This window comes from Phyllostomus hastatus, unplaced genomic scaffold (assembly GCF_019186645.2).
Source record: "Phyllostomus hastatus isolate PE091 unplaced genomic scaffold, TTU_PhHast_1.1 phas_contig_254, whole genome shotgun sequence".
NCBI classification, from domain to species: Eukaryota; Metazoa; Chordata; class Mammalia; order Chiroptera; family Phyllostomidae; genus Phyllostomus; species Phyllostomus hastatus.
Window position 1 is genome coordinate 840,608 of NW_025333810.1, and position 25,371 is coordinate 865,978.

At 37.5% G+C, this 25,371-nt stretch overlaps 1 protein-coding gene across 5 annotated transcripts in view; it reads right to left on the reverse strand.

The window, feature by feature from the left end:
- Positions 1 to 25,371, reverse strand: part of LOC123818108 — a 108,734-nt gene that overhangs the window by 65,432 nt on the left and 17,931 nt on the right. For 4 of the 5 annotated variants that reach the window (XM_045838033.1, XM_045838034.1, XM_045838031.1 and 1 more), the window contains 3 exons: positions 21,690 to 21,881; positions 9,833 to 10,000; positions 4,722 to 4,823 (listed from right to left, as the gene is read on the reverse strand). In XM_045838033.1, the coding sequence (XP_045693989.1) occupies positions 4,722 to 4,823; positions 9,833 to 10,000; positions 21,690 to 21,881 (462 nt within the window). The remainder of the gene's footprint in view (positions 1 to 4,721; positions 4,824 to 9,832; positions 10,001 to 21,689; positions 21,882 to 25,371) is intronic. The other variant, XM_045838035.1, reaches the window with a different exon arrangement.

The window sequence follows — 25,371 nt, forward strand, 5'->3', positions numbered from 1 at the left end:
AGTAGCCTTTTAAATTCTAGAGCTTCCAGAAACACAGGTCTGTCCATAACTCCTCTATGGTTTGCCCATCCCTAAATGTATAGTTTTCTTTTCAAGTTTGCTTGGAACATCTGGTTCTTTTGTTTATGCCAACAGATCTCACAAACATTTGGGCTTTCATAGAAAATGTTCATGCAAATGCCAGCTGAATGTGGGCAATTAGTTATGTAAGCTACAAGCAAGCTCCCGCTCTGTATACTTATGGATAATCATTTCCATCCCACCTTCATGTCTCCTGCTTTATCCTTTTATCTTCAGTGTGTAATTAAGCCTCTCTAGTGCTTCCAGAACAATGTTCTGTGGTGCGAATGAGATGCTCAGAAGTGCTGAAAATATGTGTAATTTTAAAGTCCCTTAACCACTCATTTAGTAGATTTGACTAGACAATGGGTTTCAGAGGTTGTTCTTCAGCATTGAGGAATACATTTTTAAAAGGAGACGTAAGCTCAGCAGCTATATGAATCCCTGCTAGGGCAGCACTTTCTGATACTGAATAAAATCCTATGTTAACTATGTATTGTACCATTTCTGCTACAATAGACAGGCTTCAGCTTTTCCTATTACAAAACCTCAGGACCTCCTAAGTACAAAATCATTTGCAGTGCAAACATTTTTATTTGTTTCACTTTCGAATAGATGAGATACAGTTAATTCTCTCAGTTGAACAAAGTTATCAAAATTAAAGAAATCATAACATTTTATTAAATTGCATTTAGTTATTTATCTAGAATGACAGGCACAAAAAGTTTGCCAAGATTTTGGATATTTTGCAAAAATCTGCCAAACTTATAAAGTCAGACCTATTTGAATTTTTTAGAAAAGAAGGGTAGCCATTTATCTTATTTCTTTGCTTATGACTAATTTTTCAAAATAAGAGATAGAAAGAGAAGAGTAGGGAAAAGTGAAAAAAGGAAAGAGAAGAGAAAAATACAAGAGGAGGAATAGGAGAGAAGAAAGTGGAATGGTAAGGTTGTGAAACATCCATGAATACATTCCACATGAATAAACATTTATTTCCTTAAAGCTCAATGTATTTTAAAAACAGAGAAAAGAATAAGAAGCCTCTTCAAAATAAAAAAGTTGCCTGGCTTTGTGTCTATAAAGAAATAATTATTCCCACAATTGTTTTTCATTGTTGTTAATTTGAAGGACACTAGTAACATTGACCCTGGGAAAAATTTGCAATCTTTATCTTTTGTCACCTGAGTTCTATTATCATGTTCCTCTTCTATCCTTCCCCTTCTTGTTTGGAGTCCACTCTTCCACCCCCAAATCCCACCAACATTTGGGTAAACTCCTTTTCCATCCCCTTCCCTTAATAAGAGAACTATTTGTTAAATCATCATTTATATATTTGATTAACTGATTAAACTTTAATTGAAATTTATTCACATAAAAGTAAAAATATATCCATGCATATGCATTTTAATAATCTAAGTCAGAATAAAGGCTTTTTCCCTGGATGAAAAAATTTTCAGCTAAATAATTTGGCCATTTGCTTTTCTATAAGTGTTTTAGAATCTAATTGAAAAAAAATTACCACAAAAGCAAAAGCTAAAACACCTACTTTTCCAGAGTTTTAATTTAGATTAGTTAGAGATCAATTTATGGAAAAATTGACATCTTTAAATATTAAGATTTACAAATGATGCAGTTGTTTTTTCTGCCATTAATTTAGGTCCTCTTTCTTTTTCTTTTAATTTATTTTTTATTGCTGTGAAATTACAGTAGTCCCCTTTCCTCTGCATTGCTCTCCCCCAACTAGGAGTTCTTAAGTTTCTTTCTATATAAGGACTGACCTTCAATTGGAAAAGGAGGAAGGAGGAACAGATAAAAATGTGAGTATATTTGAAGATATAGAGGTGGGATTTCTGATGAATAGAAAATGGAGATGAGAGACCGTGAAGAACATAATCCATGCTTGCAAGACCGAGGCTGGCTGGGGGGAGGAGAGAAACTCAAGATTTGATAAGAATTCAGCAATTTTTATTATTACACTAGACTGACTTGTAGTTCTATAATTATTAGATTGCACTTAACCTTTAATGAGAAAACAACAATGCTTTTATGGTCTAAGAGAGACTACAAAAAATTAAGATCCATCCTAGAACTCACCCACAGCATGCAAATATGAATCTGCAAGGTAAGCTTAATGGAGAATACTGAGAAAAAATTATTTTATATAATACACTGATTGAATCCTGTTCAACCATAACTATTAGATACCTGAGATAATGTCAGTTCTACTGTATAGTTAAGAAGAATTGATATGATTTTTAATGTATTGACTACATTATTCTTAGTAGTTGAGAATAAACTAGGTCTATTTAAATTATGCAAATTCAAAAGCAATTCTTTGATAATAACAGAATTTTTAGAAAATGTGACTAGATGGGAAAACTATTCCATCGAGAGGAGACAAAACCCCACCTCTGTATATGTGCGTGATGGTTTGTTTGTGTGACTGTTGTTTATTACTCTTTGGGCACGGAGTGCCACTGTGTCGATATGACTTGAGGATGAGATGTGTAGAGTGCCTTGAGGTCTTCTCACAACATCTCCATCTCTTCTCATTCTGTGGTTGCTTGGGGAAGGCATGAGAGCATCCCTCCACCCTCAGGTCCAGGGTGGGCCAGGTTTCCTACTAAGAGTCTGGAAAATGTGTTTCCCCTTGCATTTGGCTCGTGAAACAGCTCATAGGGGCAACTCCCCCAGGGGACACTAACACTAGAGGACATTTGAAGCCAGTTCCATCCATCTTTACAATTCTGAAGTGTGAGGGAAAGTTGGAACAGCTGAGATTGTTTTGGGGTCTAAATGGGAAGTTTGTAACATCAAAAAAGTCTGAGTCAAGGGGCTGAAAGAAATTGAGCCTTTGATGAAATAATCGAGCCATGGAATCAAATCAAGCACCTGGGCTATCTCAGGACCATTGACTTTTGTAGTCAATCAATCCCTTTCATTTCTTAGATAATTTTGAGCCAGATTTCTTCTCAGTGGCAACAGAGAGTCCTAACTGACAGAAGTCATAGGGAAACAACTGGTTCTAGAAGGAGAAGTTCTGATGTCCGAATTCTAGAATTGTCATAGCATAGCTGCACAACCTTGGGCCAGTCATTTAATCACTCTGAGCTTCACTAAACTCATCTGTTAAATGGAAGTGGTCACACCAAGCTTCAAGTTCTGCTGTATAGATACATGGGAGAACATACATAAAATGTCCTGCTCATAATAGGTGTCCAATGAATGTAAGTTTCTTTGTTCTCTGTGACATAGCATGACTTATATTTAAAGAAAATGTAATTACTATTCTGATACGATAAATAAGTAAACTAATTTCTTTATAAACATCAGTGGACATGAAATACATATCCAGGTTACTTAGTACTTAGACAATCCCTTTGCACTTAGAAGAGATTAAGCCTCTACAGTGTTAGACAAAATCTGTGCCATTGCTCACCTGGCATACGTGTAACCTGTAAGAAGTTTCTTTAGGACAGGTCCTACAACTATAGAACTTAGCTTCTTTGCTGCACCAGGAATATCTCACTTTTACCCAGGGACTCAATATTTCTTTCCTTTATTCCCACGAACCAAGAACAGATTCAAAAATTCTTTCATATATAAAATAGGTCGTCACCTGGGCATGTTGTTTCCTATCCACTGGTGTCACCTTTGACTGAAATGCTGGGCTGAGTAGCCATCCACTTCTTTACAGATATGACAGCTGATTCTCAGGAGAATCACAGTGCATACAATATCTAACTTAGGGACACCTGAATTCTAGCAAGCAAAGCAAAGTGAAACATGACCCTGGGTGATAATGGCACCAGGGAAGGAATGAAAGCACTGGGACAAAGCAGGAAGGGTCATAACCCTCCCCTCTCTGCCCCATGCTTCCTCAGCCCTCAGGTACCCAGGGTTCTCCCAGTCCCTCAAATAAGCACTTTGGGGGCATCTACTCTGTTTATCTTTGGGGTACTGCACAAGGTGTTGAGGATAAAACAATGAGTAAGATACAGTTTCTGACCTTGGGAAACACGCCACCCAGATGAGTACTGTCTTATGATTAAGAAATCCCCCAGTGGCCCTGGGCCTCCCTCTGTGAAAATCTCATTTGGCCTCAACTAATGCACCATGCTGGGTGCGGACATCTTTTATATTCCTATCAATCTTCCTGTTCTGGCCCTAATTTTTTTCAAAGAATTCATCTGCAGTTATTCTTATGTTATAATAGATCAGGGAGCAAAGGATCCACCTTTCATTAGGCATCAGCTAATTTTCAATTTGCTAGTTAGGAAATAACAAGATCTGAGAAGCCATCGGGAAATAATTTAGGGGGAATGGAACTCTTCCCAGAAACTATTAAATTCTAAAACATCTGCAGCAACGGCCTACGCATAACATCCTTCTTACCTCCAGAGTTTGAACCCTAGCTCCACAGATGTGGGTGAGGCCATTCTTTGGTAGGGAGGCCAGTGTCCTATATATACCAGGAGAGTATTTTCTGTCAGGAAAACATCTGATCATGATATGTGGACACTTGTCAATCACCAGGAGTTTTTGATAGACTGAGATTTAGAAATTGCTTCTATTGCATATGTGTGCTTTACAGGATTATGACATCAAAGGCAATTTAGTAGTCTGGTCTGAATTAAAGCTGCTATAGTGAGACAACTTACTAGTATCCACTTCTGTTACCATGATTGGTTTGGAGAATTGAATTCGGAAGCCCCAGGGATAATCGCCAGTTCCTTTGAAGAGCCTCACGGTGCGCTCTCGGACTATGGAGGAAGCAAAAAAGGAGTTCTTTTGAGTTAATCTTTAGGTACTATAAGTATGATTATAGAAGTAGCTAGTCTTTATTACTCATTTATTGCATACCAGGCCAAATAAAAATGTTCTAAATACTTTACAAGTATCTAATTTAATCTTCTGATTAGCCTATAATTATTGGGTTGTTTATTCGGAGAGAAGGAAACTGAGGCACAGAGAGGTTAAGTGACCCCCCTGAGTTGCACGGAAAGTAAGGGGTGCTCCTGACTACTCCCAGGTAGTATGACTCCCAAAGGGCAGATGAACCTTACAGGTCTGAACCACTCAGGTCCATAAATAATGGGACATTTATTTCAAGATTATACATGGAATAAGAAAACAGAATTCTTACCCATACATGTAGGTCTTATAGGAATTCAGGAAAACCTGAACAACAGAGCTCCTCAGAAAAAGTCAGAAATAGCTGAGCTTTGCAGAAATTGTAACTGTAAAATTGTGCTGGTTTGAAGGTGGAGAGTTCCAGAGACATCACAGTAAGAATATGTGGATTTTCACACTTAGTCCAGTGATGTTTAATTAATGTGGTTCAGCCATTTCTCAGTCTGTTTTTACATGTCCCTCTCCCTTTTCCTCCTGCTACCTTCATACAGTCTTTTCTGTGTAGATGTGGATATACAAGTATACATATGTAGTATATGTATATGTGTGTGCTTATTCATCACTTCAACTCACTCATGACCCTCTTCACTTGCCCTCAAGACATTTTTAACTTCTGTGCCCACTACCAAGGGCATTTCCTAGTTTGATTCCTGAAAGAGAGAATACCACATGTTAAAACTATCTCTGCCCAAAACTCTTTGGGCTATTATTCTTTAGAAGCAAGGAAAGGGCAGGATTCCAAGGCAGAAAATGTCTCTGCAAGACTGTTCCTTTTGTGGATGGACAATTTACATAAAGGGAAATGTGGACATCATAGGCATTTTGTCTTTTGCAGTATTTTTACATCATTTTTATTTAGAAAAAAATATATGCATGAATCATGGTAGAATACAAAATTAAAGCAAAACATCTGAAGGGTCTAGATAATAACAGAAGGATTCATTTTAAAATGCTGACAAACTTATCCAATAAAGAGTTGTAACAAAAGACTTCAAAATACTGTGTATTATGTTGTATTTAAGGTCAAGGCCAAGAGAAATTAGCACTAATGCAATACTGAGAGAATTAATCTCTCCCTTACAATTAAATTGGCATACTCTATTGGTCAATTCGTCTTTTATTTGTTAATAAATATCTTTAAATGATAAAAATAAATCATAATAAACTACAATAATAAAATTCCTGAGTCTTGGAAGTAAAGTTATGAGTAATAGTCCTATTATTAGGTCTCTGGGAAAAGCAAAGTAATTAATGATAAAAAATAATGATGATCTATTAAAGACAGGGTAAACTAACACCTTAAAATTATAATTTAATGCAATACCTTTTCATTGAAAAATAGGGACACATTAGATTTTATGATTAATACGTTTTGCTGCTTCTTTTCAATCTTTATTTGTATTTTTGTATCTCACTTCTCATTTCTCAGACAGATTTATATCTTCTTCTGGGTGGGGTATCAAGAACACTTGTTCTGCCCTGGCTGGTGTAGCTCAGTGGATTGAGCTCGGGCTGTGAACCAAAGTGTTGTAGGTTCGATTCCCAGTCAGGGTACATGCCTGGGTTGCAGGCCATGACCCCCAGCAACCACACATTGATGTTTCTCTCTCTTTCTCCCTCCCTTCCTTCTATAAAATCAATCAATCAATAAATAAAATCTTTAAAAAAAAGAACACTTGTTCTTTGCAAGGTTGCATCCTCTTTGGGTGCATATCCAAAGACTATTACAGAATGTGTAATGTAGAGGAAATGTGGATATAACTGGAAGCAATCAACAGGTCAAAGGAAATATTAAGAATTTAAGATACCAATTGTGTTTTGTTGGAAAGGACCTTAGTCCAGCCTCCCCTTGATGAGAAATATCTTCCTTGTCATCTCTGACAGATGGTCTAGTTGAGTGAGTCCATAGTCTTTGGAGATGTATTATTATTATAAACTTACATTATATTTTGCAGAGTTTGTAAGAAGTTTTGCCATTACTTTATTAAACTTTCTTCCAGATATTTTGGGATAAATCAATACTTTTTAAAAGTTAAATTTCCTATAAGAAATGACAAAGAGTAAAAGTCTATTCAATCTGTACAAATGTGCTTGGATGTGACCATCTCCTTTGTCAACTAAGGAATAAAAATATCTGATAAAAATAAGGAAACAAGCACCTCTGTTTTTAATGATCCACTGTAGCCTAGCAGCAGAAGTTTGTTCACAAACATTTATGGAGTATCTACTATATGCCCAGGTGTGTTCCTATGCACTAGGACAGCTGTGCTAAAGACTTCTTCTCATAGTTTACATGAGTGATGCTGGATGCCAAACTTGGCAATCATTCAAAGATAGGAAGGATAAAGTCTCTTCATGTAGATTATAGAAGGAATGTATTCTTTCCAAAATATCTGGAGAAAATAAACTGTTTTTCTGTTGTTGAAAACAGAATCAGAAAAAGCATACTGAAGTTGCCATGAAGGTATTACTGTATTCTGGTCCTTAAATTATGTCCTCTGCTCTATTCAGTGTTCCTGGGAGCAATTTCCATGTGGCAGTCATTTTACTTGACTGTTTGGACTGCCACTTACCAGATAGCAGTATAATTGAAGAAGCAGAACTGGGAAATTCAAAGCTACAGAAATGAATATTTTAACAGTAGGCTGCAATAGGCTGGAAGATAATCAGGGCAAAAAAGAAAATCAGAAACTCTATTTCTGACCTTTGTAGAAATGATTTTTAACATCCACATTTGTCATACTTCTTGCTCTCTCTAGATTACCCTCTTCACAATGTCTTCTGCTTTTGACATATTGATTACCCAACAGATATTTGTTTAATGGAGTATTTTTACTGTATTGATTCAATTCAAATCATGTTTGTTGTTTTTTTCATATTACATGAGATTGTTAAGATATAAACAATTCAATAAAGTTGTTAAATTGTGAGCTCAACTGCAGCACTCTCCTATGGGAGAAGAAACAATCAAAATGTTTTGCAATATTTTTCAGACAATTTTCTCATACTTTAAGATTTATAGCTCTAGTTTCCCTTGCCACTGTCTGGTAGATAATCTATGAGTGCCACATGGCTGCTGCTGAAAAGCCACAAATAAATATCATTGTCTTTTCAGAGACTATGTGGTCACATCTTCAGGTAATTTATCCCCTCAAATAACACTACCTTGAAATCATCTTGTTAAATGTGAAAGTTCAGATGAAGGGTAAATATTTCCATAAATACAACAGCATTCATACATTGAAAATACCCTAGTATTTCCTTGTTGCTCCAGCAATGCACTTTTGTAGTGATGCAATCCTTTGTTTATCTACTTCTCCAACTCATAGAAGAGCTCTTTTAGGAGATAAGGAATGGATATTTTTAATAAAATTTATTTTCACAAAATACATGCTGGTATATATAAATTATTGTTGCAATACCTTAAAATGCCATTAGGTTAGTAAAAATATTTGTAGTTTTAAAATAATTGATTTGTCTATAAATTACCTTTCTTCCCAATCTTGACCTTCTTTACTGATCTCTCAATATCACCTTGTTAAGAACAGATGGATTTCATATATGTAACACTTCAAGTTTTAATAACAATAAGAACAACTAGCACACTCTTGTACTGAGGTTCAGTGCAATAAATACTACCATAAAACTCACTTGCAACATAAAAGCATTTTATATATGTGTATATGTATGTGCATATGTCTATGTATATGTGTGTGTGCATATAAATGAAAATTTTTAGCAAAATCGAACAAGTTCTTTTCTTTTTTAACATAGCAAATGATAGTGAATTAACCAAATGCCTGTTCTTGGCTGCCTATAAACATTTGTAGATATGGTGATAATTTTGAAGCCTGTACTGAAAATGTTAAGTACCTCTTTGTAGAACTATCAAGCTCATAATTTCAGTCTGTGTGTCTTTAGCAAGTTCCCCTAGTTCTTGGACCATAGTAGGTATTGTGTTTATTGAATGAATGATTGTGTACTTAATTTAAAACATTATTCACAACCTGAATCTTTGCTTGCTGGTGTTAAATTGTTTATTTCTAATCAAGGTCATTTATTTATACTGATAGAGATATTTACAAGAGTTGTACACCTTAAATTTTGCAGCAAAGATTAAACTGAAATAAGAATTTCACATGCTAGAACTTTTAATTCAGGTATAAGTATTTTTAAAAAATTCATTAACTTGTTATTACATTAAAGAAATTGTATAGTCTTAGTAAACTAATAATTAATGCCATAAAAACATCATGAAACTATTAGAATGTTAATGGATTCAGCAAAACACCTGAAATATATTTATATTATTAAAGAAAGGTATAGTTATTGAAAATTATATTACTAAATGTAAAATGTAGGCTATCCATCTTACATATCAAACTATATACATGATAATATCAAATGCATATTTCATACATGTTTAAATACAGGACTAGATCAATGTATAACAAAAAGATAAGGCAGCAACAATAAAATGGTTATATTTTGGTGTTGGAACAGTAAATGATAATCTGTTACTTGTTTATGGTCTCCAGTACATTTTTAAAAAATAGTATTTTTTTACTCATAGAATGAAATAGACTTGACTCTTCCTCCATTAATCTTTACTGCAACTTTGAAATTACTTTCTGTGTTTGAATGAACTCTTAAGATAGCTTTTGTTTTAACAGTTTCAGATTCTTTCACAATATTAAGAAATTATATATACATGCACACACACACATATGCACACATACTTCTCTCCAAATGCTACAGCCAGTGTGTGAATTTGCGGAATTCACAGATTTGCTGGGAGCCTGGTCACAGATTCTCTGAGACTTACATATTCATTTTATCATAATTGTAGAGTCCTTACCAGCTACTGGCCGGGGTTTTTTACTAAGGCATCTGGGACTGTCCTCAGGATTCCCATCATCCCCTCGAAAAACCCACGCTGCTGAGTGGAAATTCTCTGTGTAGAAACCTTTTTCCTCAATATCAGCTCTAAAGCCAAGATCCACAGAACAGCCATCTTCCGAGGTGACTGAGGAGCAGAAAAGGTGATACTGTGAATTACACTCTGGGAAGAAAGAAGAGGCACATAATTCTTGGCCAAGAAATGATGGCCAAGGTGAAAAACAGCCTGACTGTGTGCAGGGGCAAAGTCTGTATTACAGGCAGAGTGTCATCCTTAAAAACAAGCAGCTAAGTTGGTTAGACAGTTCTCTTGGGAAGAACTTATATAGTACTAAAATATCGTAAATAAAACACGTATTGCTTGAGGACCCACACTGTGGGAGTCAGTACACTACAGATGGCACTATAAATCTTTAGTTGAAGAAAACTATGGAAAAAACAATTGTTTTGAGGTATACATGTTAGTATTTAGGTATTAAGTGAAAGTCACATTATTAGACTGAGAATTAGTTTTAGAATTCCTTTCAAAATTCCAAGCACAAGGGAAAAATCATTATTGCCTCCTGTGCTTCAAAGAAGGTGCAATTAAAATAAACATACCTTCCTGGAAAACTCACTATGGTCTTAATGTGTATAACAAAGAAGACAGAAAAGCAGGTATAGTTTCATCTGCCAATTTTGTTCATAGCAGGCTAAGATTGTCTGTGCATTGGGGGGTTTCTGGGGTAATATGTAAGTCTGTTCCAGTTAAGGAAATGAGACTGCTTTTTAATATTTGCTTCCATGTGCTTCTTTGTAGTCTTGTTCAGGCAGTTCAAACCTGAATAAAGTCTTGCCCCAAGTCTTTCAGTCTTTATATGGTGCATAAGCAAGAAGCACCACTTTCTAACCAACATGTCATTTCAATAGCATCAGTCCTTTCATTTCTCAACTCCCATGAGGAGGGTGGGACTTGAAGACCACAAATGCTTCTTAAACAACAAAAACAACAAAAACAACCAAAAGACACATCTCTTTCAATTTCTTCTCATATACTATAGTTGATTCTATGCACGTCTCTTAAAAACTGTGAATAAAACCATTTTCTTCCTCCTCTCACCCTGTTCAGCCATTGCCAGCTATACTTCTGCTGTAGGTTGGTTTTATACAGCCCCTGGAAGAATGGTTCTTTTGCTCTTACTGGTTTTCTTGGGAGAATTGTTCCTAATGTTTTCATCCTTGCCTCTACATTTCTGCCTCTGCTTTCCTAGTACTAGACTGAAGATTGTAAGCATTAGCTGTTGTCTGGACACACAGATGAATATAACAATAGTTTTCTAGCTGATAAATTTGTTTAACTTTTGTTGACATGGTCAGGGATGGTATGCTGACAAACCATAGTTTCTCACAGTCAAAAACAATGCTTGTTCTTTAGTTTTTATTTTGTATACTAAATGAGATTTCATTAGTTAATTGATGCTAATCCACAGTTTAAACAGTTTCAGGTGCATTCACTCATTTGCTACTGATTTATTAAGTTGAATTAATTTAAAATAATCATTCTGCCATAAGCAAGGTGCAATTTTAGGCACAGTGGATATGGGTAAGTTAGTAATATAGGGAACTCATGAAAGAGAGTTTAAAGGGAGGACTGAGTAAAGTAATTCTGGCTGTAGGGGAGGGATATGCTTAAAGAAAGAATTTCATTAGACTAGACCTTGAGGAGTGGACAAAATTTCTACAGGAAGGTAGGGTTGCAGACTGTTAGATAAACATGATATAGCGAGGTAGGCTGCAGTTGGGAAATAGGTACTGGGAAGATATACCATGTCTTTCCATGCAACGGAAATGCAATTTTGGTGTGAAAATAAAGGGATGACATATGGGAATATTTTGTAATAACTGTTGGCATATAAAAGATATGAGAATTTTATGAGATATCTGTTTATTGGAATAAATTTGATGAACACTTTAAATAGAATAAACTTGATGAACACTTTAACTCGAGATATGGATGTCATCTTCCATGCATCATATTTCAAAATATTTTAAGGATTTTTGCATTTCTTTTTAGAACAAGTTTGAGTGTGACATTTGACTTTATATGCTAGGAAAAGTAAACTCAAAATATTATAATAATAACTTACTGATCCATCTTTTCAAGCTTTCAACCTAAATCCAAGCTGCTTCATACATAGTAGTCCTGAAGTTACAGAAACCCCAAAGGAATTTAAAACATCTTTTCTTATTTGATTTATTTTCTATATCCTTGGCTTTAAAATTTCAGTTACATTTTAATATTTATGAATATAATGCACACATTCCAGTCCATGGATTTATCTTTATTATGATTTTTTTCCTGAGCAGTAGCAGTCCATGGTGGGTAGGTAAACATCCCCCTACTATGGAAAGGTGTGAGGGTGGGCCTTTAGATCAGAGTGATCTTTGTTTTTAACAGCATGCTGGGGACTGCTAAAACAGCTCACTTATTTATGAACAGATTTGATTATGTGGAAGAGCAGTTCTCTGTTCATTTGGTTACCAAGACAGAGCTAATCAACATGCTCTTACATAAACTGAGACATAAAATTTGTGTTAAAATCCAGTGAAGCAGCAAGCCACACACCTGCTGCAGCTTTGAACTGCTGGATTTCTCAAGAACTGTCCCTGGGGAACTTTGAGCCAAGTAGATAACATGTCCAAATGTGACTTTGTCGCCCAAACTTGGCTTGCTAGATGAGCCTTTAATAAATAAAAACTTAACACAGAATGAGGTCTTAAATATCTTGGTATTACTAAAATTGCATTTGCACTCCTGTGCTCTTGAAAATTTTAAAGCTTCCCTTTTTGACATTAGAATAAAAAAGATAAAATACTTCGTTCCAGGTGTCTTTAGATCTTCTGTCACTTTCATTTACTGTACTACTTGAGGATAATAAAAAGTCTTATCTGAGGAAGTGAGACCCTGTTTGGACTTCCCCAGAGAGAGAAACCAAGATCAGATTGGAATGGTCCAACCAGAGGCAGTGAGTGGTAGTGTTCAAGAGCACAGATCCTGGACAGATTGTCTGGGCTTGAAACCCTGTCCACCACTAACCCTGGCCAAGTGACTGTGGGCAACTTACTTATCTTCTCCCTGACTCTGATCCCTCATGTGGTAAAGTGAGGAAGAGAATATATGTAGTGCTACTCATACAGTTGGGAGAATCAACAAGCTAATATAAAGCTTGGTATAGTAAGCACAATGTAATCTGTAGCTCTTATTAGAAATTGAAGTTCTTTTGCTTGCCTTTCTCCCTCCCTATCCCTCTTGCTGTCCCTCTCTCTCTCCACTCCAATGCTCTGCTTTCTTGTAAACTAATATTTGAAAATTCATTTCCATAATAATTTTTATAGCTGAATGAAATAAGAAAAATGCTATCAAATGCTATCAAATATCCTTACACAACTAGACCAAAACTCTTGCCACACCTGTTGGTGATACTGGAGCCATTTGAGATGATAAAAATCACAGCCTGCAGTCCCTTCTGACTTAAGTTTACAGCCTCCAAGTTATTTATCTGGTGTGCCTTAGTCAGCATTGCCCACAGCCTAGATGGATTGATCAACTCTGCCCACATACATAAATATGTCATTGCTAATGTCTTTTCCAGTTAGTACGTAGGAAGTCAGAGATGAGTGAGATTAACAGACTGAAAAGCACCACTGTAATGATGCTCGATAAAGCTGTCAGGTTCTAAGTCATGGGCTAGTAGCACATCCTGACTCTATAAATGAGATAGAATTTAAACTGCACATTAAACAATGCTAGCTCCAGCAGCTCTTAGTGAAGTGCACTCTCTACAACAGTTGCTGAAGAAATACAGCATGCTTCTGAGTGTCTGTGGCTTGGATACATTGAAAAATAAAATGGCAGACAGTGCAGTACCCTTAAGTCTAACAAAACACAAATTGTTAGTATAAGTTCTTATTAAAAACAGAAGTCATTCCAAAGAAAACACAATCGTTGTTTTAATTAAAGTGATTGCTATCTTGGCCTGAAATTTGAATTGGTACAAGGTATACAGCTGATTCTTGGGTTGTAATGGGTGCTGGTAAATGTTTACAAATAATTCTCCAAAAGAAAAATAAAAAAGCCCCGATTTGTGGTGTTTGATAGTTTCTGTTGTATATATAGCCCCACCATGGCCAATTTCAAGCTACCAACCTGATGCTGCTGAATTGCAGTGTTAAGGGGAAAAATGTGCATAGTTGACTATTGTAAACCACTGAGGGCTGATTCTTGTGTACCTACACTTGTTCCTTTTTCTCAAGAAATGCAGAAAGGACACAAATGTCTAAGAGGACTAGTAGTGGAAGATTTTTCCAGAAAACAAAGGATTATATAGACTTGCACAGACAGGGTCCAGAATGCTAAAAGACACAGTGAACTAGAAGGAACTGGTCCTTCTATATTAGAGGCTGGAAACTAGAGCAAATGGTCCTTTTCTCAGTGGCATGTGAAGATCATCTGTGATTAATCAAAGTAGTCAAAGTTTTCATTCGATCTACTTTTTTTAGTTTAGATCAATTATAAATTGTTCCAGGTAATAATGGAAGCCATTGCTATAAGTAATGAAGTTTTTTACTGCAAGTACAATTTTGCCCCTGTTTTTCTTATTTATAATAAAACCGTTCCTCCCTCAAGTTCTTCCTTCTTTGTTTTTTGAGTGGGTTAATTGTGATTACTATAGTGTTGAGCCTGATAATTTTGGTTACATGGGTTCGGAGGCTGAACTGCAGTTGAACTGTCTGCAGTATAAAGAAGAGGAATTCAAGGGGAAACCCAGAGAGGGGAAAATAGAACTCAAGGAACATGGGCATTATGTGAGGGAAGCAGGCTATACAAGGGCCTCCTTGGGTGACTAACGATAGCATAAGGATCTCTGAAGAAGAGTGTTATCTGGAGAAGGTTTCGAAGTTGCTTGCTGGGGAGTATGTGATATGCACCCTTCGCTCTGTCTCTCATGCCTTCAGGAAATTCTGTCTTTCTCACTATTGCTTTCATGTAAGTGTATTCTTCGGGGGACCTGGAATAGTAGGCAGTGGCTATTGCATCTGATTTACATGTATAACACAAGATTTGTATTCTTAAATGCAAAGAAAGAAAAATTTCAAACCGTAAGTTTATTAAACAGAAGGCCATGAAACACTTAATTGGTGGCAATTCAAGAACATTGGTGTCTAGGAAATCCAGTTTGGAGAATTCATCTAAGTGAAATGTCTGCTATTTATTTACCTCAAGACCAAGGAAGATTTTAGTTGACTGAGAACAAAACCCCTAATTCTCAATAAAATCAACTTTGCCTTTCTCCTTCGAGATATTACCAAAATTCTGTTGATGTGGTGAACTCCCTTATCTTTGTAAGCAATAAACAATCCTGTCTTCAATGTGTAGTGTTGGTGATGTTTGATCATTGCTATAGTATGAGAACTGAGCATTAGTATAACATAGGGCTATGGCATAAAACAGGTGTCACACTCAAATGAGTAATTTATGGTCAGTTTAATAAAAATATTATTTATAAAGTACGAATAGGATTTAATGAAATCTGATGTGATATAATGGAATTAACACAGTCCATATACTTCCGGCCAAGAAGGAGGTATAGGTAAACATGGCTCACCTCTTCATACAACCACATCAAAATTACAACAAACTACAGACTAAATGAACACTCAGAACTGTCAGAAAGAGTTGAATGGAAGTCTGACAACTATGGAACTAAAGAAACTACATTAATCCAGAACAGTAGGAGATGCAGAGATGCAGAATGGATGGGTCACCACACCCAGGTGTGATGGATAAAAGTTTTGGGGGAATACCTCTGGAGTATGGCGTCCCTGTCCCACACAAACCCCCTAGCCCAAGATTCCAGTGCCAGCAAGATAAACCCCCATAACTTCTGGCTGTAAAAGTAAACTGGGTTTGAGTTAGTGAAAAAAAACTACTGGACTCCCTGGCAGTTCCTCTTAAAGGGCCCATGCCAAACTTATGCAGACACACCACACCACTAGGGTAGCAGCTTGAAAGGTACCAGTCAGTGGTTTACAGGGAGGAACTGAAGTGTCTGGCAGTAGGGTGAGAGCTGGAAGACAGCTTCCTCCCAGACAGAAAGATGGGCAAAGACTATTGTGCCTTTTCTGAGCCCTCCCTCGACAGGTGTGGATGATACCATCCAGCAGTATCCATCTCGGCTGCGGATGCTCGTCGAAACATGAGAAAAACATACACAGAGACAACCAGGTCCTATGGGAGAATAGGGACAGAAGGGCCACTCCTCATGTGGGGAGCGCCTTGGCTACCCTCTCTCCTGGAGGGCACCACTTGGCCACCCCCTCTAGTGGGGAGCGCCTCGTGTCCATACCCAAGCAGCTTTTTATTGAGAAAACAGACTTAGTTTGTGTATTCACAGTCTGGCAGAAAAGATCAAAAGATATAGGCAACTTACAAAGGTGGGGACAGAACTCCTGCTGAGATTCTGGGCAAGGTTAGGGGCTTTAACATATGGCTCAAAGGGCAGTTTTGGTTTCCTGTCTGTGCTTTTAAATTCCAAGTTAATAACATCCTCCAGCAAACAGATCTCATAGGATCATGCATGTTCTATGTCCCAGGCCTGATCACCCGGGCGCCCGCCGTTTCTGGTCTGGCCTGCACCGCCCCTGCAGGCCTGAGAAGGGCAGAAGACAGAGGCACCCAGGAGACTTGAATTTCTCACATCCAAGAACAAAGACTCAGGGTTTGACAAAGCCAAAGGGGGCAGGGGTTGATGTTGATCACCCCTTCATTTCCACAGCCCCATGAGTTTCTTCCTTAGGGCATTCCCATGTGATCACATATGTCTTAGATTCATTCTCTTTCTTAGAGAATTGTTAACCATCATTGACTGCCGATCATGCCAGGGAAATAAGGTTTGTCTCCTTAGTGGCTCCTGGTCTGGAGGTCTTTCACTCAGCCTAAGTCACGGGGGGTTATAGGCAGGGTGGTCCCCAACAGACAGGCACAGAGCAGGCAGACTGGAGCCATATTTGAGACTCCATCAACCTGGCTTCCACTGTTTGACCCACCCGGTGACTACCTGAGGCTCTACCAAACCCAACTTACAGGCCACCCCCAGCCTTCCAACCTCTGTTTAAGCAGTTCCAGGCATAGCACCAGCAGTAGCCAGCTTTGGATCCCAGTTTGGCTCCACCTGGGAGCCTCCAAGCCCAACACAAGAAGCAGCCATCTGCAGATTACTTTGTAGCTCATGCTGGGTGGCCCTGGGTGGAAGACTGATAGTGACTGACCCTGACCTGTGCTACCTAGGAAACCCCAGAGCCTGCATACACACTGGACAGCTACAGACCATTCGGAGCACCGCCACCTAGCCCCCAAACAGCTGATCTTACACGGAGGGCAGAGGCTGGTGGTCAGTGGTCACAGCCAGTCCTTGTAGCTGATTGGCCTGAGTAAATCCCTCCCATTGACCTCCCAATGGCAATCAAGGCTCAACTACATGAGGAGGGTGGGCTCAGCCCCCACGGAGGGTATACCTCGAGTTCCCAGTTTTGGTTATAAAGGAGGCTGTGCCACTGGGCCCAGCAGGCCACACTGCTAAGCCAGGCAGTCAAAACAGCTCTACCTAACACACAGAAACAAACAAAGGGAAGCTGTCAAAATGAGACAAAGAAATAAATCCCAAACAAAAGAACAGAACAAAACTCTGGAAAAACACCTAAACAAAATGGAGATAAGCAATCTATCAGAGGCAGAGTTCAAAACACTGGTTATAAGGTGCTTAGGGAACTCAGTGAGTACTTTGCCAGTATGAAAAGGACCCAAGCAGAAATGAAGGAGACACTAATGGAAATGAACAATTTATAGGGAATCAACAATAGAGAGGATGAAGCTGAGAATTAAATCAATGATATGGTGTTGGGAACCGCCCTGACTGGTATCAGAAGCTGAAACCCCCGCCTAGCTAAGGCTAAGGGAACGCCCTTGGAACCGTAAGCCAGCAAGGAGACAAAAGCTTATCTTCCTGGCAGGAATGCTGCTTCTGCTGCTTTATTCATGACTGAAACCCCAAAAAGCTTGGTTGGTTAGCCAAAGATGGGTAAGATTCCCCACGGGGGGAACGACCTAAGCCAGGCACGATCACTTTGGGAGGCCCCCCAAAAGAAGGACTTGGGGGGCTGCAGCAAAAGGGGGTGATGGACCCTCGCTCCTCGGCTTTGACATAGCCTGAGTTCTCAGCATCTGGGAGAAAATCTCCTTATCTCTCAGTTGCCTTAGTTCCCTTGCTCCACCTAAGCCTGAAACAATGACAGGGTGGTGCAGCTCGGTACTGAGAAGTGCGGATTCCCCAGGGTGATCAGGCCTAAGAAAGAATATGTAAATTACTGTGAAACCTTCTTTGTTTAGAATGCTCTCAGTTGAATGAGAAGGGTCTTAGGAGGAAGTTATTTTGTTCCTCAGTCTTACAGCTCTTTGACCCCAACTCAATAGACCGGCAGAGTTCTTTGTTTTCTATGATTCCTTACTTCCCCGAATGAGTACTGTACTTTACCTGAATTATTATGCAAAATGAGCCTAATAAAAGCAGGTATGGACGGTAAATCAGCGTGCTCCCCACTAGGGGGGTGGCCATTTCGTCCCTACTTCCCCACAGAAACTAGTTTGTCTCTGTGCATGTGGTGTTTTTTCTCGCGTGTTTATCGTCGAGCCATCCACAGCGTTCCGTGGTCACTGCTGGCTGGTGACCCACGCGCAACAATATGGAACACACAAAAAACCAAAAAACATCCAAGTGGAGCCATAAGAAGAAAGGATCCAAAAATCAAGGATAGTGTAAGGAGTCTCTGTGACAACTTCAAGCATACCAATACTCTCATCATAGGTGTGCCAAAAAAAGAGAAAGAGAAAGAAATTAGAAATCTACTTGAAAAAATAATGAAAGAACTTCCTTGATTTAGCGAAGGAAATAGACAAGCAAGTCCAGGAAGCATGGAGAGTCCCAAATGGGATGGATGCAAACAGGTCCACAGCAAGACACATCATAATTGAATGCCAAAGGATAAATGTAAAGAGATAATCTTAAAAGCAGCAAGAGAAAAAGTTAGTTTTGGGGAACAGGAAAGTTCCCAAAGCCTATCAGCTGATTTCTCAAAAGAAACTTTGTGAACTAGAAGGTTTTGGCAAGAAATATTCAAAGTCATGAAAAGCAGGGACCTACGGCCAAGACTGCTCTACCCAGCAAAACTATCATTTAGAATTGAAGGGCAGATAAAGAGCTTCCAAGACAAGAAAAAAAATCTAAAGAAATTCATCATCACCAAACCATTATGATATGAAATGTTAAAGGGATGTATTTAAGAAAAAGAAGATCAAAATTATGAATGATAAAATGGCAATAAATACATACCTATAAACAATTGAATCTAAAAAACAAACTAAGCAAACAAGAACAGGACAGAATCATGGACATGGAGAGCATTTTGATGGTTACCAGATGGGAAAGGAGCTGGAATGAATGAAAAGGTAAGGGGATTAAGAAGTACAAATAAGTAGTCAGAGACTAGCCATGGCAATGTAAAGTACTGTATAGGAAATGGAGTAGTCAAAGAACTTATATGCATAACCCATGGACATGAACAAAGGTGTGGAGATTGCCTGAGGGAGTGGAGGGTGCTGGGTGGAGGGGGCAAAGAGATAAAAATTGGGACAACTGTAACAAAATGATCAATAAAATATTTTTAAAAAAGACTAGTCCATTTAACATTGAAAAGGTAAGGGAGACAGAGCAGGTACCAATTACCAGAGCCAGAGACATAGAAGGCTGTGAGGGGAGGGCAATTTTACAGGAGTTTGGCTTTAGAGATAAAATCAGCCCTTGGTACATCACAGAGAGAGATTTGAGGCAAAGTCCAATTTTATTGAGAAATAGAATTGGGTTTAAGGCAGGTCTTTCAAAGTGAAACCTTGATAAGGACTGGGTCAGAATCATGACTTAATAGGTTAGAAGTTACAAACATGGCAAGGTGAGGATTTTGAGGGTTTCAAAGAGACTAAGAAAATGAACTGTATATTGGTGCTTTCTGTTGAAAAGTTGGTGGGGAGTTTTTGTAACAAACAATAAAAATATCTGCCTGGTCAAGAGCTTCCTGCAAAGTAATGTTGTATTAATGAAAGCCTTAGGATAAGGTCATGTAATTTATACTAAGATGTATGGGGGTAGGTGGCTCTGGTGTTCACTCTCTACACTCTCCTCACTCCCTCACTCTTCTCACTCTCCTCACTGTCCTCATTCCCTCCAGGCTCCTGCTCATCTCCCCTATTGGTCAAGCCCCACAGGAAGCCAGAGGACATATAAGCCCCTGGATATAATCCATAGAAGTAAGACTTCTGGGACAGAAAGTAAAAAAGCAAGCTACCTATGGAAGTTACTTGCAGATGTGGGTTCAAGATAGTGGAATAAGCACCAACACTGTCTCCCATTTTGATAGGAATGCTAGAAAACATGTATGTGGATAGGTCCTAATTACTGTAGATTTTTTAAAAAAAAATATGAACACTATGGTAAATTCAATTACACATACATAGAAGCAGGGGTGCAGCTATATTTTTCTGCATGATAAAAGAAAGAGGCATTTCAAAGTATAAATGAAAATCATAAAGGAGATAGAAGGTAAGATCTATAGATGTGTTTGAAAGCAAGAGGAGAATTTTAGTAGACTAATAAGTAGAAAATAACTAAAGTCTAGAGTCACCCTGTAAGCCATGGAGTTAAATCACGGCAGAAGATGTATCTGAGAAAGTTTTTTTTCTATTAAAATATATTTGACATATAACACTGTATAAATTTAAGGTGTACAACATGTTAATTTGATACATTTGTACATTGTAATGATTGCCATTATAGTGATAATTAGCACCTCTATCACATTATATAATTATCCTTTCTTTTTAGTGGTTAGAATAATTAAGTTATAGTCTCTTAGCAACTTTGAAGATTACAATAATATATTGGTGTCTGTATTTACTCTTCTGTGCATTTTGTCTCTTTAACTTATTAACTACTTGTTCACGTTTGTACCTTAACATCTGTGCTATCCTTCACTCCCCAAACCCTGGTACCATCAATTACTTTCTATTTCTACAGGTTTGGCTTTTGGCTCTTAGAGGTTAGGAACCAGATTAATAGTGGTACATACTAATTCTTCTAATGCCGCCCTCTATTTTTTTAACCTATTTTTCCTTCAGTTGGACTTCCTCAGTGATGGCCTATCTTGCCCTGTCAGTTGCCATTAACTATGGGCTGAAGTATAACATTTATTTAATGGAACCCTTTCATTAGCGAGGGTAACATTATCTCATTCAAGTATACATCTAAAGACACTTCCTTATTTCACAAATGTTAAAAGAAGAACAAAATTGTTTCTTATAATCAAACATGTTAATCTTGTCATCTTATCATGTGCATACTTCAAGCCAACTCTGATTTTTTGAAGTAGGACACTAATTTAATTCAGTAAAGAACCTTATATTTGGTTATTTCAGTTTCTGAAGGGAAAAGCAGCCTTAGTAAGCAGCTGTATGTTTTGAAAGAGATAATTTACCAAGTTGGGATTCCTGGTGGGTAATAAAGAGTTGATTCTTCCAAAAATATCTTTCATATAAAAGCATATAATTATCATATTGCCATGTTCAAACAACAGAGTTTATATTCTGGAGATAAGAGGGAGGGGACATGGTTAAGTTTCCATAAGTTGTTGCTTTGCTCTGGTTTTTGAGATAAAAGTGATTGTCTACTCACTGGATCCTTCAGTGATGTTGCTGGCAAATGAACTTCCCCCTGCTGAGCTGCATCTTTTGCCATCTTTGAATTGCTGCCTCCTCCTGGCCCACTGGTCTATTGCCTCCTCCTGGGAACCATCACTGGCCCTCGTACCTCTTGGAGCCAGTTCCGGGGGTAACTTGAGGATGCTATTTATTTCCAAATTCCAATCTAGATTAAACCACATTTTATATGAAAGTGAAACATTATTTCAAGACAGAATTTCAAATATTCCAATCTTTAAAACAGAATCACTGTAAACTAGAACTAGAATAATTTCATTTACCTTCTTCATGATTCACTTTCTGAACATGTTTTACTTAAAAAAGAAGAGCCATATAATTGAAAAGTTGATTTATATAGGAAAGAGGGATCATGGACCCATTGCCTCAGTTGGATCAATTTGACAGATACTCCCTGGGCACCAGCAGTACACAAAATACTATATTAATTAGTTACTCTGGAGGACCAAAGCACAAATAAATTTTTAATTATGTCCCTTGAATTCTCAATAAGACAAGATATTATTACCTAAATAAGTTATAATATAATCTATAATAATAAGTTTACTATTGAACTCAAATCCTTTATGGTTTGATTTCCATTAATCATAAGAATAAAAAATTTCATGATACTTTTCTTGCTGTGTGTTGGTTCAAAATCAGGAAAAGAGGAAAAGAAGCCATAATACATGCAGGTTTTGATAATTTTATATTTGAATAAACAACAGCTTAATAACTTATTAATAAATGACAATAACTTCAAAGCTTCTGCCTTTTGTCATCACAAGCTACAATGCTGTGTACTAATTAAAAGAAAGTTACAAATAAACTAATTGCAATACAAGTAATTTAAGAAAATAACTAAAAATAAATGAAGTAAAAGTAAGCCTAAATAGCAGAGCATGTAATACATAGAAAGTAATTTGATAGGTTAGAATTGATTAAGATTTTACTTGCTTTAACTTTTTGGTACTATATGAAAAGGTAAGTAATATTAATTTAAAAAGGGACCAACTACTAACTTCTATTTTTATTCTATTCCCAGGGGCAAATGAGTTTTTAAACCTGAACTTCATAAATTAAAATCTAATTTATTAGTATCAAAGTTTGTTCTCAAAACTATTTAACTAATGTATGGAATATATTAATAAATAAATTATTTTCTTTATTTTTATGTATAGTTATTAATGATCCTTGCATAATAATTTAAATTTTACTTGTCAGGGACAAAGACACTGATGGGAGAAGAGTCTTTATCCAATCCCTTTAATTTTCAACAACTCTGTGTTGACTCCTACCACTGCCCTAGGAAGTAAGAGGGTAACAGAAAAATGACATTCATTCTGTAATATTTACTACTGCTCACTTTTTATATGCTGATTTCCACTGTGCTGGTTACTTGGTCTACAGCTATGAACCAGATGGCTTGTATGCTGCAACTTTACAGAGTGTTGGGACTATAGTTCCACTATTTGTAGAGATAGAGAGTCCAGGTTGATTCTGAAGGCATCCAGGAGAAGAAGAATTTTCTAATGTCAAGTATGTTATATTTAAAAGTGGTTCTTTTCTGAAATCGCTGGAGGAAAAGGAAGTCCTACGGGCTTAGGAAAGTGCGTGTTGGAAATATGGCCCTGTGATATGGTGGGAAAAGTTTTTGTCTAGGATATGTTCTTTTATGCTCAAATAAGGAAAAAGTATGTGCCCTACAGTATGTTTTGAAGTTTGGTTTGAGAAGCACTTGTAATGGCTACTGACTACAAAGCATCACTTCCATTGTCCTGCTTGTTATTTACAGAATCTCAGGTTTGCAGAAATATAGAAAGTAATTTGGCCCAAGCATCTTTACATGCTTAATGCTTAAAAACTTCAACAAGATTTCTACCAAGTAGTCATTTAATCTAAGCTTGAACACTTCTCAGACTCAAATTTGCTACCTGTTTACTACTTGAATCAGCATAATCTTTAGTACTTCAAAGTGGTAGAAAGTTTTTCCATGGTGAACTGAATCTATATCTCAGTAACCTTCATTCACACCTAAATCTCTCCCTCCTTTCATAGCTACCCAATATATGTTTATTGAGACATTCTAAGAATCAGGCAATTTGCCTGGGACTGGAATGAAGACACTCAAATTTCTTGAAGGACTCTCGTAAAATACATACTGTCACTTTGGAGGAACAATATGTTAATCCATTAAAGAACATACTAATAGTTTATGAAAATGAGTATGAAAGTAGAAAGCTACTGCTCTGAAAGGCAGAGGTAGGCCTAGAAAGTGATTTGGAAGCCAAGGAGAGGAAAATGCAGATCCTGGAGTAGCCTGGCTGGAAGACAGCATGGGCATTGCAGCTGGCCCTTGGCCCCTGGCGCCTGGACACCAGACTTGCTCATCTACTGAGACATGTTGAAATGGGCACCAGTATGAAAATCTCCAATTTCACCATAAGTCAGCATGTTGGAAATTATTTCAACAGTTGTATTCTGCTATTGGAAAATAAACTTTTTAAATTCATCTTTCCATCCCTGGTGCTTGGCACACACTTTGGGACCACAAATTTCTCAGAACTGCAGTCCTCTATACCTTCTTGTCTTGGTGTGGGCTTTTCCAGTCACTACTTCCTTAGGGACACAAGGAAACAGAATACCTTGTGCAAGGCATGTAAGTTTTGTATCATACTATATACAAAGGGCTGTTTAATTATAAATATTTCTTTGCTGTGTAAAATATCATTTAATCCTTCCCATTATTTGTTACTCCCTCAGAGTAGCCTAGTTTTGTTTTTTTTTCACTAATTTTATTTCTATGACAGAGAATTTCTGAGGCTTTTTGGGCAGAGATTTTAAAGATATATTTCAGTCCATTTACAACTGAAGAACTGAGTCCCTGAGAAATCTCTTTACCCAAGAATATACAGACCTGACCTGGCAGGGGAAGAACCCAGTTAGTGTTGAGGGGTTCAGGCTGGTATCCTTTCCTTTTTGCCACTGGCTTTTCTACCTTCTACCACATGCCCACCACCCAGCCTCTCTTGTTTATTTAGTTCAGACTACATAGATTGCTTGGTCTGCACTGTCCTCCAAGTCATATAATCTAGAGATTTATATATATTACAAATCCAGATCTCTAGCTATCTTGAAATTTCAAAAAGCCTGGCTGTACTAGGCCCGCTTTCTTATTCCCTCAGGACACTGCTCCCTGCAGTTCACTAGCACTCCGTTATTTGTCACAGGCAGCCTGCTCTACTGGTTTACATTACATCCCTGGCCCCTGCAGGCAGTCCTTGTCATGACCTCTAATCCAGTTAATTCCCAAGGGCACACACATGGTTGTGGAGAAGTGCAATGTGTAAATGGTATAGGCAGCGCTCATGTTAGGGATTATTAATCTGGCTAGACTTTGAGGAGTTGAAGGACCAGTCTGAAAATACACGTATAAGTTTGTGCTTACATCAAATTTAAAATTTCCTGATGAAACAGTACAAAGATTTCCCAGTTTCTCAAAATCACCTACACCCTGAGAAGATTACAAAATCTTGGCCTGAAGTATCAATAGTGTGATTACAATAGTATTGAATAAAATATAAGAATACTTACAGCTTTAGGAGAGTCAAAGCCACACAAAATTTATAGATTCAAATATCTTTTAATATAAACATTAA